The sequence below is a fragment of the Mustela putorius genome, unplaced genomic scaffold, assembly GCF_011764305.1.
Source record: "Mustela putorius furo isolate JIRA1106 unplaced genomic scaffold, ASM1176430v1.1 tig00537248_pilon_pilon_pilon, whole genome shotgun sequence".
NCBI classification, from domain to species: domain Eukaryota; kingdom Metazoa; phylum Chordata; class Mammalia; order Carnivora; family Mustelidae; genus Mustela; species Mustela putorius.
This window is the reverse complement of record NW_025422387.1, coordinates 2,665,755-2,678,672: the sequence shown is the minus strand read 5'-3', so window position 1 is coordinate 2,678,672 and position 12,918 is coordinate 2,665,755. Positions and strand designations below refer to the sequence as shown.

At 57.5% G+C, this 12,918-nt stretch overlaps 1 protein-coding gene across 1 annotated transcript in view; it reads left to right on the top strand.

Moving 5' to 3' along the window:
- Positions 1–12,918, top strand: part of AACS (acetoacetyl-CoA synthetase) — a 52,760-nt gene that overhangs the window by 31,083 nt on the left and 8,759 nt on the right. The window contains exons 10-14 of the mRNA XM_004753075.2: positions 2,325–2,449; positions 7,198–7,262; positions 7,408–7,530; positions 10,224–10,337; positions 12,012–12,137. Of these exons, the coding sequence (XP_004753132.1) occupies positions 2,325–2,449; positions 7,198–7,262; positions 7,408–7,530; positions 10,224–10,337; positions 12,012–12,137 (553 nt within the window). The remainder of the gene's footprint in view (positions 1–2,324; positions 2,450–7,197; positions 7,263–7,407; positions 7,531–10,223; positions 10,338–12,011; positions 12,138–12,918) is intronic.

Genomic DNA, 12,918 nt, shown 5'->3' with positions numbered 1-12,918 from the left:
GGTTTCAGAGTGAGTTAGCTCTGTTCCTTGGATGACAATTTCGTGCTTTTTTTGTTTTTGTTTGTTTTTTAAAGATTTTATTTATTTATTTGACAGAGAGAGAGATCACAAGTAGGCAGAGAGGCAGCCAGAGAGAGAGAGGGGAGGAAGCAGACTCCCCGCTGAGCAGAGTCTGATGTGGGGCTCGTTCCCAGAACCCTGAGATCATGACCTGAGCCGAAGGCAGAGGCTTAACCCACTGAACCACCCAGGTGCCCTCCGTGCTGAGCTTTTAAAGAAGTGGAGTGTTGGAGGTGCGCTCCTGGCCCGTGAGGTTGATGGCCAGGGTCCTGGCTGTGCCCTTGGGGACGGAGCCTGGGACTCTACCCACTCCCGGGAGAGGGAGTCCTAGGGCACCCCGGGTGTGTGGCTGTGTGCGGGCTGCCTCATCGCTCGGCGTGTCTAGCTGCAAATCAAGCGCTCGGGCCCAGCGATTGGGGTCTCCCTCAGCTGCAGGGATATAACCCGGATCCTCCTGCCTCCCTACAGGCAGGCCAGTGGTGCTGGGCACTGCCAGGCTCTGCGGCCCTTTTCACAAGGAAAGCCCATCAGCACTGATGGAGCATCTTTTGAGTTGTGGGGAGACCTGGCAGGTGCGCCGATGTCAGACTCAGCTGCCTCCCTGGGACTCGCGGTTTAAAACGCCAGGGTTTTACATGGAGGGCAAGTACGTCATAAGAGCTCAGACCTGGAGTGGTTGTCCCAGAGGCATCTCACTTTTCCCAAAGCATCCTGCCCAGGAGAGATTGGCAGGTAGCTTTTTCCGTGGGGCATGCTGGTGGCCACAGCCGTGGCTGGCAGTGGCTGCTGGGGTCCCCGTGGCCCGAGCCAGGCCTACGCTGTGTCTCTTACTGACTGACTTTAACAGCTTCCTCGGATAGTGAGTTGGCTGGGCCACCGTGCTACTCAGGCTGCCCCCACTGGTTTCTGTTGTTTAGAATAATTCCTTAGTGGGGCGCCTGGGTGGCTCAGTGTTAAAGCCTCTGTCTTCGGCTCAGGTCATGGTCTCAGGGTCCTGGGATCGAGCCCCGCATCGGGCTCTCTGCTCAGCGGGGAGCCTACTTTTCCCTCTCTCTCTGCCTGCTTCTCTTCCCACTTGTGATCTCTCTCTGTCAAAATAAACAAATAAAATCTTAAAAAAAAAAAAAAAAGAATTCCTTAGTGAAAAACTCAACTGGGGATATTAAAACCTTGTTAAAAGGAAGCTCAACAAACTTGAGATTTGGGGTGCCCCCAGTGCTGGGGTCATTGAGGGGAAGGACAGGCTGCTTCTCAGGGGCCTGCTGGGTTCTTGAGCCTGTCCCCCAGGCCGTCGGTGGCCTGCTCGCTGAGGCTCTATGCTGGTTGTCTCTCGTCTGGGGGTTCTCAGCCAGGCTGTACTGGAGGGCCGCTTGGGGTACCTTCCATGGGCCCCGGTCCCCACTGTGGGATCTGCGCACGGGCACAGGAGAGGAGGGCAGGCCTCCTGGCCTCCCCGGCGGAGACTCCTGCTGGAGCTTTCCTCTGGCTCCTGGCTCCCTCGCTGTGTTGGTTCAGCTCTGGAAACGCCCACAAGTTCCCCTGCATGGATGGGAACGCAGTGGCCAGTTCTTTCTGCCCTGAAATTTTTCTTAAATAACAACAACAAAGGAGGCTTTACCTTTGTATGGGAAACATTTCACATGGCACACGTGTGTGTGTGGTAAGCTGTCAGTGTCCTCCCGGGGCAGGGGCACCTGTATGGGTCTTGCTCACACATGTGGTCTACGTGTTCCCCGTGGCCCGTGGCCCATGTGGAGGCCTGCCCAGGGCTCCGGCTGTGGGTGTGGGTACGCTGCAGCCTCCATGCTGGCTTGTTGGACACAGAAGCTCGTCTCAGAGACTGGTCCCCGTCACTGCGGGCCGCATTCCTGTGGATGGCCGCGGTTGGCTGACTCTTGAAAGCTTGCCACGTGCTGTTCCAAATGTCTGATGTGACCTCACAGGTTTGGCCTGTGGTGTTCCACAGCACGTGTGCATGTGTGGGACCCCTTCTGTGGCGGCGGGACCACATCTCCTGGCTCTCTGGTTCCCGTTGTCCCCAGCGAGGCTGTGGGAAACACCCTTTGACCTGTCTTAGCGTGCGTGTGTGTGTGGGTCCGTACGAGGCAATCTAGGCGTGGAGCTGCTGGGGCAAGCGTCGTGCATCGGGGTGGGGGGTCCTTGCGGACTGCTGGCTCGGTGTCGGGACGTGAGACGCTGAGGGGCAGAGGTGAGGCACCTGGTCCGGCGCTCGGTTGACACCGTGTTCCTTCTGTCTGTCCCAGGTCGGCTGGATGATGTGGAACTGGATGGTGTCGGCTCTTGCCACAGGGGCGGCTGTGGTCTTGTACGACGGCTCCCCACTGGTGCCCACACCCAACGTGCTCTGGGACCTGGTTGACAGGATAGGGTAGGTGCCAGGATACCATGCTCGCCACGGAGCCACACTGCCATTGACTGCCGTAGCACTGGTGCCATCTTGGGAGTGCTTGGCCTCTCGGTGGGCACGGAGGGCGCGGGAGGGCGCGGGAGGGTGTGGGAGGGTACGGGAGGGTGAGGTTGCCAAGGAGGGTAGGAAGGGGCAGGTAGCCCTGAGGGGGACCGACCAAGGAGATCGGGGCCACCCCCAGGGCCAGGAGTGAGTTTGAAACTTCGGGGAATCAGGAGAGGGAATGTGATCTTGTGTCTGTAACTCTGGAACCTAAGAGCTGCTGGAAGAGCCCAGGAGAAAGGGAGCCAGGGCCAGCGAGGGTTCTGCCTCATGCTGGGCTCCCCCAGCTCCAGGGTGGGGTGCGGGTAAAACAGGCTGTTCGGGGATGGTGTGGATATGCCTGTGCAGGGCAGGGGCAGAGCCCAGCACTGGGGCATAACCAGGGTCTGGGCTTCCCACTGCTGGCCTTCCGAGACCCATGGCAAGAGGACAGTCCTGCCTTTGTCAGCTGTCCCCTGGAATCTCCTTGGACCCGGCACAAGGTTGCTCCAAAATGCTTCTATAGTTGCTGCAGGAGGGCCTCTGTGCCTCCCGGCCATCCTGCTGATGGCTAGTTTCTCGGTCGGTGACAAGCTGGGATCCTGGGGAGCAGGGGCAGGCGTGGGGAAAGAGGCTGGGCCTCCCTCTCTCTGCCGGTTCCTCTCCTCGTCATCACTGGGGACAGTGTCGGGACCATTCTGGGAATGCTCTCTCTGTGGACGAATTCATCAGAACCAGTGGAAGCATCTGCCCCCTGGTGGCCCGTGGTCACCATTGGCCTAATGATCGTGGCTCCGGGAGCACCAGCACAGAAGCCGCAGAGCTCTGGGAGCCTGGACGCCCCGGTGCTCTGAAACACGCGCCTCACTCTCAGTTTGAGTCTGTTCACGGTGGGGAGACAGAAGGAGCCACTAATGTTTTTAAATTCATGGTCATTAATATTTCAAATATAACTTTGCGCGGCCTGGGTAATATTTAAATTCTGACATTTGGCTCATAATATTGGCAAGGAAGGTTATTTCCTAATGAGACTGTTTCCAGCAAAAGGTTAATCGAATCCCTGGGAACTTAGATGACTTTAAGAGCTTTACCCTTAATACCCGGGAGCTGGGCTCCAGGTGGGGACGCCTTCTGGGGTGTGTGTGTGTGAGTGTGTGTGTGTGCGTGCACGCATACATTTGTGTATGTGTTTGCATGTGACACAGGTGTGCAGAGTATGTGCATGTGTGGGCAAGAGTATATGTGTCTGCCTGTGTGGGTGAGTGTGTGCAGAGGTGTGTGCGAGTACATCAAAGTGTGTTTGTGAATACGTGTGAACAAGGTGTGGTTGTGGGTGCATGTGGCGATGGGTGCACGAGTGTGTGTGAGTGAGCGTGTATGTGTGTGTCTGAGCAGTCACAGGTGTGTGATCTGGGCCGATGTAGTAGGCATGTCCTAGGCATCTGCCTTCCAGCAGCCCTGCTGGCTCGTGCCCCAGATGCTGCCAGAAACGTGGCCTTGGCCATCGGAGGGCCCCTCTGGACCTGGCCGGGAGCGTCCCTGCTCCGTTCCTGGAGGTTGGTGCAGGTCTGCATTCGGGTGGGAGCCGGGGGTGGGGTGCTTGGGAGGACTGTGGGCCTTGAACCCCTGCTCTGACTGCCAATGGCCATGGAGGGGAGCAGGTCAGGTGTGGGGGGAGACCTTCATCTGACCTTCACTTGTGCGTGCCCCCCCACTGAAAATTAAAACCAAGTTACATAAGGTCACATAAAATCCTACGTGTCGGTGGCAGGAGGAGTGGCTCTCCCAAGCTGGACAGCAGGGTCCTTGTGGGCCATTTCAGGGCTCCTGGGTTTTTTAAATAACCCGGGCTAATGTACGATTGAAATCTTGGATGACTTTAATGTGTTGGCCCAGAGACTTACTAACATGTCTGATAACAGAATATTTATTTTGTAGACGCAAAGTTCTTTTATTTCTTTTTAAAAGATTTTATTTATTTATTTGGGAGAGAGAGAAACCACGAGAGAGGACACGAGTGGGGAGGAGGAAGCAGACTCCTCACTGAGCTGGGAGCCCAATGGGGGGCTCCGTCCCAAGACCCTGGGATCATGGCCTGACCTGAAGGCAGACACCCAACTGACTGAGCTACCCAGGTGCCCCAATGAGGTTCTTTTAAAAGACGAATTTTCTTTGTCGTTTGGGGTGTTCTTCTGGGCTCCGGGAGTCTGGCTTGGGGAACATTTGGGTTAGAGTTGGGGCCAGAGCTCTGGGGTCTTTTGTCCAGGCTTTGCTTGTACCCAGGCCAGCCATCTGAGTTCCCCCGTGTCACCTGTCTCTGGGTGGGAGAGGCCCCGGGGGCACACTGGCCGGCTCACATGGCAGAGTGGACTTGCTGGACAGCTGTCCGCCACGGTCACGTCCACACCCTGTCTGCTCCACGCCACGTGCCCTGCCGGGCTCTGAGGCGTGCACAGCAGTGCAGTGATGGAGGTGGCTTGTCCCTGCCCTTGTGGGGCTGCACGTGAATGGGGGAAGGAGGAGAGAGAAAGAAGTGCTGTTGGTGCCCTGAGGTCCGGGATTCCTCCCGAGGCTAAGGGCTCGGGGGCCTAAACCTCAGGCCTGGGGAGGGGACGCAAAACACACTCTAGGCAGAGGGATGGTGAGTGCCCGGGCCCTAAGTTGGGGCTGGGATAGGTGTGCGAGGGAAGGAGACCCCTGTGCTGTGAAAGTGAAGAGTGGATGTGGGGCTGGCTGGGGGCTGGGGGTGGAGGCTGGTCCCTCGGGGACCCTCGGGCCGACTTGGACGGTGGGGGCTTTTCTGCACGAAACGCGACACCCCTGAAACGTTTGGAGCAACACAGCCCGGGTTCGTGTATGTGAAGGCAAAGTCTTGCTCCTGAGTGGAGAATGCATTGTGGGGGGCGGGGGACGAGGGCGGTGGGAGGCTGGTGGGTCTTAGGCAGATGGAGTTACCCAGGCACCGGGTGGGCGGCCTCGGAGGGGCTGTCTATGAGCCGCCTGTGGGGCATGACGGGCGGTTCCTGTCCAGCTGGGAAGCTGCCTGGTGCTTTGTGCAGATCCCCAGCCGTTATCCCTAAAAATACACAGCGCTGAGCACCCACACCAAGCTCCCGTGCTTTGCGGGCTCAGTGTGGTTTTACGCGGCTCCTGCAAGCCCTGGAGTCGGGTGGGGAGACCTTCCCGTTCTTTTTTTTTTTTTTTTTTTGACAGAGATAGAGAGAGAGAGAGAGATCACAAGTAGGCAGAGAGAGAGGAGGAAGCAGACTCCCCACTGAGCAGAGAGCCTGATGCGGGGCTCGATCCCAGGACCCTGGGATCATGACCTGAGCTGAAGGCAGAGGCTTTAACCCACTGAGCCACCCAGGTCCCCCGACTTTCCAGTTCTTGAGACGTGCTGGCCTGTGACGCAGGTCTAGTACCTGGTTGGAGTCTCCGTGCATTGCCAAGGTCAGGGTTCACAGGGATATGGGAAGAACCACAGAGAGCCGTTGGTTGCGGTGGTGGTGGGGGTCAAGGGGATGAGCACAAGGGGCATGTTGCTTTGGTGTGGCTGGGGTCGGAGATCCTGGCGCCGCGGCTGGCCATTGCTCCGCCATCAGAGGCTGCAGGCATGCCTGGTCTTCTGTGAAAATGTAGCCATTCCTGAAGGGTGACACCGTAGTGCTCAGAGGTGGTCTTGAGTTTGGGAATCATCCTGCCCGAGTTAATGCAGTAACCACGGGGGACGTGGGAGGGTTGTATACACGGCCCCCCACAGCCTCCCCTCCTGAAGCAGCCACCTCTAGGGCACAGCAACCCGGGAGGTGCCTGAGGTCTAGGTTCGGGGCTTCCTGGCGGCCAGGTGCTGGTGGTGAAGAGCGGGGCCGGGAGGAACGAAGGACCGCAGGCTCGGGGGCTCCTCCCAGCCCAGCTGCCCTGGTGCCGGACAGCATGTGGCTGTCTCCCACCCAGGGGTGGGGGCATAAGGTTTTGGCTGCCCAGAGGGATGCCAAGGGGCTTTGATGTTTGCAGCCTCCTTTGGGCCTGAGAGGGAGGGCACCATTTAGTTATGGAGCTGGTCTGTTGGTCCAGGGCCGCCTGGCTGCTGGAGCCATCAGGAGCGCTTGCCCCTGGAAACGCAGCGACTTCTCCACGTCGCATTGTTCTCTGAGTGCGGACCTGGAGCAAAGGACCGTAGACTCTGAACATTCGGAACGAGAGGAGCTGCATCATTTAAGAAGTCATTTAAGTCACTTAAGAACCGGGGGTGGGTCCCGAACGCCCAGCACGGGCCCTGCTCCCACAGAAGGTCCCACCGCCCTCTGCACCTCGGCGGAAGGGGCTCATGTGGGACTGGGACTTGAGGGGTCTTGGTTTTCTGGCCTCCTTTGGTCCCCAAAGGGCAAACACCCTGCAGTTGGGAGGAGTGTGGGCTGGTGGACGAGTCGCTGTCTGTCACACGGAGCCATGTGCTCAGGGGGCCGGGCTCCAAGCGTGTTGGGAGTCAGTGCGCCGGCCTGTCCCTGCTGAACCTGCAGTCAACACAGGTGTTTACTGAACACTAGGTATTACTTCAGCCCAGAAAAATATGTGTCTTGGATTTTGCAAACTTGCCAGAAGCAAGTCACTAATTTTAAAAAGCTCTGGAGTATGGAATGTGCAAGAGCCTTGAGAGTTTCTGTTCTCTTTCCCTCCTGTGCCCTTAGCATCACCGTCCTCGGAACGGGTGCCAAGTGGCTGGCCGTCCTTGAAGAGAAACAGCTGAAGCCAGGTCAGTGTGCCCCTCAGGACGCCTGGCCTCCTCCCAGCCCTGCCAGCCAAGGAGCCCAGAGCTGCCCTCTTACCTGTTTCCGGCACGCGAGCCAGAACAGGGGTGTCGGGTCTCGTTTTAATCTCTCTGTGGTTCTTCCCCCTAGTGGAAACCCACAGTCTCCAGACGCTTCACACGATCCTGTCCACTGGCTCCCCTCTGAAGGCCGAGAGCTATGACTACGTCTACAAGTGCATTAAGGGCAGCGTCCTCCTGGGCTCCATCTCTGGTAGGGCATGCGCCGTGGGGGGTCCGGGAGGTAGCAGGGGAGGTGGGGCACGACCAGGCTGGCCCCCCATGAGCGTGCACGGCCTTGGACCCGACAGGTCCGCTGCCTTGAATTTGTCCCGGGTAAACAGCAGGGCGCACATCTGTGCACGTTTGGTTCTTCTTGTTCATGATAGTTAAGTTCTAGGAAGTTGCTGAGTTAGTGACTACGGAACCATTGGGGAAGGGACACACACACACACACACGTATCTTGCATCAATTATGATCTTATATTCTGGAAACAACCCTTTTCTGGTAGATTCTGTTGTCTTTATCTTATGGAAGAGAAAACGAGGTTTAGGAATGTTAACAGACTTGTCGGAGCAGCCCCCCAACGGGTGCAGTGCAGCTGGGTCCTGAGCCAGAGCCCCTTGCACCCCCTTCCCCCGCCCGTGCTCTCTCCTGGTCTTCTCTGTCGCGAGAGCCGAAGCCAGAGCAGGGCACTGCCTTGTGGCCCTGTGGCTGCGGACGTGCATGTGGGGCGTCTCGAGATTTCCACCACTTGGCTCGTGTTCTCCGATGACCTTGAGAGCACCCTGAGTGTTGCTTCTGAGGTCATCGGTGTCAGTGAGCAGGAGCATTTGCAAATACAGAATCTGTAAGTAATAAGGATTGGCCAGGTACGAGAACAATTGTTGCAACGTTGTTTATGCTCGTTAAAAGCCAGAAGTTACCTATGGGCTGGGTAGAAGGGAATTCACTGAATAATGTGTGGTGCGTCCTGGATTTTTGCAGCTGTTAGGAGGGCTATGGTGAATATTCTTATGTAGATGGAAACGTCTTCATGGATACCGAAAGAGGGTTGTGATACATTGAGTGAGAGAAGCAGATTGCAGAGATATGTGTGGTCATTTTTGTAGATCGACAGAAGGAATATGTGGTGGGGTGTGTACACCCGTGTGTGTGTGTGTGTGTGCGCGCGCGCGTGCGCATGGGTGTTGGGATTTCAAGTGACTTTTTTTTTCTCTTCACTTTTTCCTAACGTGAAGTTGTATGACGACAACTTGTGCATGTTGCAGAATCTTCAGAATCCAAAAAAGAAGCAGAGTGGTGTCCACCCCGAGTGGTTTCCTCCTTCCCCCACAGAAGCCTGTGTTCGTTTCCCCTCGGGTGTCCGTATGGAGGTGGGAGAGTGTGTCTGGATGGGCTGAGACTCATTTAACTTAGGATTCACGCTGGTCCGTATTTCCCCCTTAACAGCGTGACTTGTGGTTAATTTTATCTTAGCTCATCAAAATCTTGAGAGGAATTTAATTTATATTTCTGAAAGCATATCTTTATTTATTTGTTTTAAAAAATTTTATTTATTCATTTGATACAGAGAGTCATAGATAGAGTTATAGCGAGAGAGGGAACACAAGCAGGGGGAGTGGGAGAGGGAGAAGCAGGCTCCTCGCTGAGCAGGGAGCCCGATGCGGGGCTCGATCCCAGGACCCTGGGATCATGACCTGAGCCAAAGGCAGAGGCTCAACAACTGAGCCACCCAGGCGCCCCTGAGAACATGTCTTTAAAAGCTACCGTGTGATTTGCTTGAAGCCCGAAGCTGCCCCGACAGGCCTCTGCTTTCCTGCGGGACCCATGGCCTGAGGCTGGGGGACTTGAGCTGTTGAGGCGAGCAGGGCAGGCAAGGGTCCGGCCAGCATCTGCAAGTGGCCTCGTGACATCCCTTCTCCCTCTGGGCCTCAGTTTGCCTGCCTTAAAAGGGACGGATTGTACAGTGTGACTCCAGGGGCCTGTCCTAGCAACTGCTACCCACCGAGTGGGTGGCTCGGGCCACTTATCTAGCGGGGTCACTCTCCTCGTGACAGGTGACATGTTTAAATGTTTGCCGCCTGTGTGTCACTCTGTGAATGCCATGAAGTCTTGGAACATAACAGCTCTCCTTTCCTGACACAAAACACTCTTCGAGATGCTCCGGGGGAAAGGCAGGAGGCGGGTGTATGCGGTGCCCGACATGTGTTAGATGATCGTGTGTGGGGAGGGTCTCCAGCCAGGTGGCAGGGAGGCTCACATCCACTCCTCGGCCTCCCGGAGGACATTACCTGCCCAGAGCGCTGCGGTGCAGAAGCTTTGGGAGGTGGCCTGCTGGCTGATCTAGTGCTCTTGGACCTCGGCGTGTTTCAGCCCCTCAGCCCGGGCTGGCGCCGCAGGCGTCCCAAGGTCACCCAAGAGCATCCCAGGCCTTCCTGGCACCCCAGCGTGCTTCCTGCCCGATGCGTTCTGTCTTCTGTGAGACCCAGCCTGCACGGACCCCTGGGGTGCGGCTCCTCCGGCCTCCGCAGAGGGCCTCCGTATGTGACGCATCTGCCCACGTGGTGCTGGTGAGGTTGGGCTCATGGGTGAAGCCTTCATGTCCCGTGAGTCCAAGTCTCGAATTTCACTGTGACCATGAGAGGTCATTCATTTTGTCTGTCGTCCAGCAGGAAGACTTGGTCAAAACATAAATCATCCGGACACAGGCGTTTTGCTGAAATTTCTAAATCACCTCGCTCATTTCTCCCTGCAAAGAAGCGCTAACCATCCGTGCATCTGTATCTACGGGAGAAAGACTAGAGATACCTCTGGGGTCTTCCTCCCTGGGTGTTCACCAGTCAAAAACAAAGCTGTTCATCTCAGTCTTCTGAATTCTGCCTCTCCTTTCCCTTTGTTTGCAGGGGGCACCGACATCATCTCCTGCTTCATGGGCCAGAATTTTTCTGTTCCTGTCTACAGAGGGGAGATTCAGGCCCGGAACCTGGGCATGGCCGTGGAAGCCTGGAACGAGGAAGGTGATGGCTTCGCTCACTGCCTTTCTTTCTGTTTCTGGGCGTGGCCGGTAGCTCGGGAGCTCTCGGATGTGTGACCTCCCCGAGAGGGGTGGCCCAGCTCACGTGCAGACTGGGGTCCTTCTAGCTGGTCCTTCTAGCCCACTGGGCTCCTTGTCCCCCGTCCCCTTCGGCCTTCCTGCCTGAGAAGTCAGTGTCGGGCTGGAGCACAGCAGTGTGTTCAGGAGCGGCAGGAGGGCTGTTGCTCCCCCAGCATCCAAAGCCCGGAGATGCTGCTCAGGCAGCCCCGCTGCCCTGCTCCTGTGACCCCCTGACCTTGACACGGACCCAGTGAGGGAGCCGGGGTGTTGGCCTCTGACGGTGTCAGGATGAGCTTTTGCTCTATAGCCTGTTGGTGGCCGTTGATAAATGAGCAAAGCCTGTTTGTGTCTCTAGCATCAAAGAGGGCCTAGCCTGGCGTGTGGTGTGTGCACTGTGTAAATTCGCCCTGCAGCCACCATTATTTTAGCCTGACAGAGTGCATGGGGAGTCTGGGTGCGGAAGAGGGAGAGACATCAGCCGTGGTGGCCCCGTCAGGTTAGGGGCTGGAAGCCTGGAGAGCACAGGAAGGATTTCTCCGTCTCCAGTTCATGGGAAATACGGCCAGAGACCTTTCTGAAAATCGATTCTTACTTTCAGAAGAGGACTTTTCCTGGAAAATATGTCTATTTTCTTCCCCATCGTCTGAACCATTTCTTTGGGTCCTGGTCACTGCTGCATTCTGTGGCCTGGTTGGGGGAGGTGCTCCTGGCAGAGAGAAACTGACGGCCCATCTCTGCAGCTCCCAGCTGTCTGTCCGTCGTCTCTCTGGGGGGTTCGGTGGGATGGGAGGAGCTAGGTGACGGGGGAGGAAATGGGGAACCCCAGGAGCCCCCGTGGGCGCACGTGGAATGGTGACTTCTCAGTGCCAGTCCTGCGCTGCCACAGTGTGGAAGGTGCTGGGTAAAGGGACCCGCTCCCTGGGAGGGTTGCTGTGCTGCCCTCTCCTCGGCCTCCACAGCCTCTGCTGTGCCCGGGGCCGGAGACCGGGCGCCCTGTGGGAGCAGGTGGGACTCGGAGCGACTCAGTTAGCCTGCAGATTGGGAGTAATGAAGAGAGGTAGGGACCGCGTGGTGCAGGAATTCTACTCCTGGGAGAAGCACTGGCGCATACGAGCGAGGAGAGGCATGCGAGTGGGTTTGTCGCTGTGTGTTCGCAGTAGGGAACAGAGTCGGGAACATACAGAGCTCGTCCTCCAGAGGAATAAATGGCCGCGATCATGGCGCGATCGCACGTGGACAGTTACAAGCAGTGAAAACGAGTGGGCTGGCGCGGCGTATAGTGGATGAGCGAGGCACCCAAGCCCACACTGGGAGAGCCGAGCGGGGTACGGGGCGCACACAGCATGAGGCCGTGGGCGCAGTTTGGAGACACGCGGGATGACTTGGCTGTTCGGAGCCGTGTCTCGATGGCGTGAACGTATTAATACACGTGTGGGGAAAATCAGTACCCTTTAGAAGAGAGGTTTGGGGGGGGCGTGGGTCCAGAGGGAAGGTCGCTGGGGTCGGTCCCAAGTACATGGTGTAGGGGATGGGGAGCGTGTGCACCAGGGTACGTGCTGTTGCGTGTGCTCAGGTTAGTCTCTCCTTCCCGGAGCAGGACAGGCAGTGTGGGGGGAGAGCGGCGAGCTGGTGTGCACCAAGCCGATCCCCTGCCAGCCCACGCACTTCTGGAACGACGAGAACGGGACCAAGTACAGGAAGGCCTATTTCTCCAGATTCCCAGGTAGGTCCGGGGGTGGGGGATGTGGAGGGAGCCGCCCACACTCCCTCTGGGCTGGGCCTTCGGGTCTGGTTCTGCCCGCACCCCACCCCCACCCCCACTGCTCATGGCTCCTTCCACCAGGGGGCGGGGATGCATGGGGATCAGGATCTTGTCCCTTCTGCTTGGAGCCATCATGTGAAACTGGCGTCTGGTTAGCTTATATTTCCTTGCGGTTTGTTGATTTGAGAGAGAAAGGGAGCACGTGAGCAGGGGGTAGGGAGGGGCAGAGGGAGGAGGGGAGAGACTCTCAAGCAGACCCTTGCTGAGTGCAGAGGACCTGAGCAGAAACCAAGAGTCAGATGCTGAACAGGCTGAGCCCTGGTGGGGTTGCTTTCTGCTTAGCTGGCCTCTGTGTGCAGAGCCCCTGGGCTGCAGGTGCGGCTGCCGGGGGCCGGCACGAGCCCCAGTACGAGCCCCGGTTTGCCTGTGGGAGGGCTGTGGGCCGCACGCTTACCCAGGACCGCCGGTTCAGATGGAAGCGGCGTGTTCAGGAGGAATCTGGCTTGGGCCTCCTCCTCTCCGCTGGGCACGCACCCTCACCCAGTCCTCATGGAGGTCTTGGAGGAGGAGCACGTTGGGGGTGGGATGCTCCGCAGCTCGCTTGTCACTCTCACACAGACCGACACCCTCGCGTTTCATCTTCCGAGTGGCGCCTTGCCCCGGAGCAGGGAAGTGTTTTATTTCAAGCTCTGACTCCCGTCTCCGTCTGTCCTTCGTTCATAAGCAACCTCGAGTTATCACA